The sequence below is a fragment of the Oncorhynchus mykiss genome, chromosome 2, assembly GCF_057628025.1.
Source record: "Oncorhynchus mykiss isolate SJ-2025 chromosome 2, ASM5762802v1, whole genome shotgun sequence".
Lineage (NCBI taxonomy): Eukaryota > Metazoa > Chordata > Actinopteri > Salmoniformes > Salmonidae > Oncorhynchus > Oncorhynchus mykiss.
The window spans coordinates 13895001-13900000 of record NC_143023.1 but is presented as its reverse complement, the minus strand read 5'-3'; the positions used below and the strand labels follow the sequence as shown (position 1 = coordinate 13900000).

General features: G+C 44.7%; 1 protein-coding gene across 8 annotated transcripts in view; it reads right to left on the bottom strand.

Moving 5' to 3' along the window:
- The window catches only part of LOC110508134 (nuclear receptor subfamily 4 group A member 3), a 34623-nt gene that overhangs the window by 10383 nt on the left and 19240 nt on the right, over nt 1-5000 (bottom strand). For all 8 annotated transcript variants that reach the window (XR_016484364.1, XR_016484357.1, XM_036961979.2 and 5 more), the window contains one exon: nt 1755-1884. Coding sequence is in view for 6 of the 8 variants with exons in the window: in XM_036961979.2 (XP_036817874.2) it covers nt 1755-1884 (130 nt within the window). In the remaining 2 variants the exon portion in view is untranslated. The remainder of the gene's footprint in view (nt 1-1754; nt 1885-5000) is intronic.

Genomic DNA, 5000 nt, shown 5'->3' with positions numbered 1-5000 from the left:
ACCGTGTGAGAGTTACTGTGGGAGAGTTACTGTGTGAGAGTTACTGTGTGAGAGTTACCGTGTGAGAGTTACCGTGGGAGAGTTACTGTGGGAGAGTTACCGTGGGAGAGACTGTGGGAGAGTTACCGTGGGAGAGACTGTGGGAGTGTTACCGTGGGAGAGTTACTGTGGGAGAGTTTCTGTGTGAGAGTTACTGTGGGAGAGTTACTGTGTGAGAGTTACTGTGTGAGAGTTACTGTGTGAGAGTTACCGTGTGAGAGTTACTGTGGGAGAGTTACCGTGGGAGAGACTGTGGGAGTGTTACCGTGGGAGAGTTACTGTGGGAGAGTTTCTGTGTGAGAGTTACTGTGGGAGAGTTACTGTGTGAGAGTTACTGTGTGAGAGTTACCGTGTGAGAGTTACCGTGTGAGAGTTACCGTGGGAGAGTTACTGTGGGAGAGTTACCGTGGGAGAGACTGTGGGAGTGTTACCGTGGGAGAGTTACTGTGGGAGAGTTTCTGTGTGAGAGTTACTGTGGGAGAGTTACTGTGTGAGAGTTACTGTGTGAGAGTTACCGTGGGGGAGTTACCGTGTGAGAGTTACCGTGGGAGAGTTACTGTGGGAGAGTTACTGTGTGAGAGTTACTGTGGGAGAGTTACCGTGTGAGAGTTACCGTGGGAGAGTTACTGTGTGAGAGTTACTGTGGGAGAGACTGTGGGAGATTTACTGTGTGAGAGTTACCGTGGGAGTGTTACCGTGGGAGAGTTACTGTGGGAGAGTTTCTGTGTGAGAGTTACTGTGGGAGAGTTACTGTGTGAGAGTTACTGTGTGAGAGTTACCGTGTGAGAGTTACTGTGGGAGAGTTACTGTGTGAGAGTTACTGTGGGAGATTTACTGTGTGAGAGTTACTGTGTGAGAGTTACCGTGGGAGAGTTACCGTGGGAGAGTTACCATGGGAGAGTTACCGTGGGAGAGTTTCCGTGGGAGAGTTACTGTGGGAGAGTTACCGTGTGAGAGTTACCGTGGGGGAGTTACCGTGGGAGAGTTACTGTGGGAGAGTTACTGTGGGAGAGTTACTGTGTGAGAGTTACTGTGTGAGAGTTACCGTGGGAGAGTTACCGTGGGAGAGTTACCGTGGGAGAGTTTCTGTGTGAGAGTTACCGTGTGAGAGTTACCGTGTGAGAGTTACTGTGTGAGAGTTACCGTGTGAGAGTTACTGTGGGAGAGTTACTGTGTGAGAGTTACTGTGGGAGAGACTGTGGGAGATTTACTGTGTGAGAGTTACTGTGTGAGAGTTACTGTGTGAGAGTTACCGTGGGAGAGTTACCGTGTGAGAGTTTCCGTGGGAGAGTTACTGTGGGAGAGTTACCGTGGGAGAGTTACCGTGGGAGAGTTACCGTGTGAGAGTTTCCGTGGGAGAGTTACCGTGGGAGAGTTACTGTGGGAGAGTTACTGCGTGAGAGGGTGACATTAAATCAGGACTCCTGAGGGACCCATGGATTGTGTGGTAGTAGGAGATGCCAGTCTGTCTGATTTTCACAACTTAAGTCCTTGTCTTACCAAAGCAAAATGTGTGCATTGGGCGTGTGCACCTGTGTGACTGCCGTATAGGCCAGACCATTACCGGCCAATCACACCATCATTAGAGATACACACCATCACCATGGAGACCAGGGGTCAGATTTACCTTATTAGAAGATGTGTTCTATAGGAAAATGAGCTAACGGGACTGATTGTGATTGTGCACGAGAGTTCGTGTGTGAGTGTGTTCCTACCCTCCTTCACCATGCCGACACTGAGGCACTTCTGGAAGCGGCAGTACTGGCAGCGGTTGCGTCTCCGTTTGTCCACCGGACAGTTCTTACTGGCCAGGCACACATACTTGGCATTCTTCTGCACCGTACGCTGTGGGGACACATACACAGAACAAGTGAGTGTGTGTGAGAGAGAGAGAGAGAGAGGGAGAAAGTGTGTGTGTGTGTGTGTGTGTGTGTGTGTGTGTGTGTGTGTGTGTGTGTGTGTCTGGATCAGCCACCACGGACAGGAAGAAGGGACACAATCAGCCACCAAACACTTGATTTATTTAATTCAGTTTTTTTCTCTCCGGTGGAGAACAGAGGAGGAAGCTCGCAGGTCACATTTTAATTACGTGCTGAAAGACGGCGGTGACATCAGGATAATTAGATAAAATTAATTTCCCGACATGCCTCGCCTGCAGGAGGGACAATTTTATTAGCGCGAGGGGGATGACAATAGGCATGAGCGCGTGGCGTGCCGAGGCGGGTCCCGCGAGACAGGGGACGGCGGCCGCGGAGCCGCGTGATCAGATTGTTTGTGAAGCTGGCGGGTCAGCTCTAGTGGCACCTCCGGGGCCTCGCGCATCGCGCCTCTCAATGGGCCCCTCGGGAGCTGTTTTCTCCTCGGCTGGCTCGCGCCATTATTACTGACCTTATTAAAATGAAATCAGAGACGGCCCTGCGCGCTCCCTGCACAGAGGAGAACAATATTATTATGACAGTTTATTGAGTTGTCCATCTATCCCCATGCACGTGCCAGGCTAATGGAGCGAGTCTGATCAGTAGGGCAGCCTACTGTGCCTGCTCTGATCCTGCTGAGACACTGGGAGAGCTGCCCACGGACAGTCTGGCTGTGTGCATGTTGGTGGTAAAACACACAGCAATTAAAGAGCTAAAATAAACAACTTCACCATCTGCATACGCAGTAATGACAGAGTCATTTAATCAATGCAAATCTTTATATTTGCAGTCGTTACATTTCAGTCTCCTGTTTGGTGACACTGACTGGTCTGGTTAACCAGTTCATAGTGTCAGGGAGCGCACGCCAAGTTAAACTGAGACCAACAAACTGCTTTAAAGGATCCTTTTATTAGAGGTAAATAATGGAACCCTTTGGTTCCTGAAGATGTAATGAGTCTCTGTGTAACTGTCTGAGATGGGCCGGCTCTATAGGGTCCCTCACCTCCTTCAGCGCCTCTAAAACACATCAAAACAAATCAATCCAATTAGGAACCCCTCGCGCCACACATGCCTGGTCCCCCGGGAGACCAATAACACACCAATTATTCCATATGCTCCGGCGCGAGGCCGGAACCGTGGCGTAATGGAGGGCGTGTGGGAGGAGAGGGGTTGTCATGGCGCCCCTGATTGCTCCGATGTCTCGCTCTCATCTCTCTTAAACGGTCAATGACCCATGCATGCAGGGATAAGTTGGTTATGGTCATTATTGAGGCTAATGTGGTTGAAGAGAATTGCATCCTTTTAGGCTTTAAGTTAAACACGATGATGCACTTAATAACAGCTGTCTGAGGCTGAAGCACGATGGCTGGACAACATCAAATACATAAGGGACCACTGCCTGTTTAATAATAAAATATATTATTCTGTTCATGTAAGCTTTTTATTAAATATGCCTCTTAGTAATTAAAGAAATCTCCATCATGATATGATTTACATGATTTACATTGACAATTCATGGAAGTGTAGAATTGTTCGATTGCAATAATTTGAATATTCTACTTAGGTAATGTTGTTATTCTCAGTGTACACGTCAGAGGCAGGTTTGACCACTTTGAAGGTATACAAAAGAGGTATTGATTTTGGGGTGACCCATCTCTTTAAAACATTGATTTTGGGGTGACCCATCTCTTTAAAACGTTGATTTTGGGGTGACCCATCTCTTTAAAACATTGATTTTGGGGTGACTCATCTCTTTAAAACATTGATTTTGGAGTGACTCATCTCTTTAAAACATTGATTTTGGGGTGACCCATCTCTTTAAAACATTGATTTTGGGGTGACCCATCTCTTTAAAACATTGATTTTGGGGTGACCCATCTCTTTAAAACATTGATTTTGGGGTGACCCATCTCTTTAAAACATTGATTTTGGGGTGACCCATCTCTTTAAAACATTGATTTTGGGGTGACCCATCTCTTTAAAACATTGATTTTGGGGTGACCCATCTCTTTAAAACATTGATTTTGGGGTGAACTGTTCCTTTAAGATGTTGATTTTGGGGTGACCCATCTCTTTAAAACATTGATTTTGGGGTGACTCATCTCTTTAAAACATTGATTTTGGGGTGACCCATCTCTTTAAAACATTGATTTTGGGGTGACTCATCTCTTTAAAACATTGATTTTGGGGTGACTCATCTCTTTAAAACATTGATTTTGGGGTGACCCATCTCTTTAAAACATTGATTTTGGGGTGACTCATCTCTTTAAAACATTGATTTTGGGGTGACCCATCTCTTTAAAACATTGATTTTGGGGTGACTCATCTCTTTAAAACATTGATTTTGGGGTGACCCATCTCTTTAAAACATTGATTTTGGGGTGACTCATCTCTTTAAAACATTGATTTTGGGGTGACCCATCTCTTTAAAACATTGATTTTGGGGTGACTCATCTCTTTAAAACATTGATTTTGGGGTGACCCATCTCTTTAAAACATTGATTTTGGGGTGACTCATCTCTTTAAAACATTGATTTTGGGGTGACCCATCTCTTTAAAACATTGATTTTGGGGTGACTCATCTCTTTAAAACATTGATTTTGGGGTGACCCATCTCTTTAAAACATTGATTTTACATTATGGTTCTACATTATGGTTCTACATTATGGTTCTACGTTATGGTTCTACATTATGATTCAACATTATGGTTCTACATTATGGTTCTACATTATGGTTCTACATTATGGTTCAACATTATGGTTCAACATTATGGTTCTACATTATGACTCTACATTATGACTCTCTACATTATGGTTCTACATTATGACTCTACATTATGACTCTACATTATGACTCTACATTATGACTCAACATTATGGTTCTACATTATGGTTCTACATTATGACTCTACATTATGACTCTCTACATTATGGTTCTACATTATGACTCTACATTATGACTCTATATTATGACTCTACATTATGGTTCTACATTATGACTCTACATTATGACTCTACATTATGGTTCTACATTATGACTCTACAT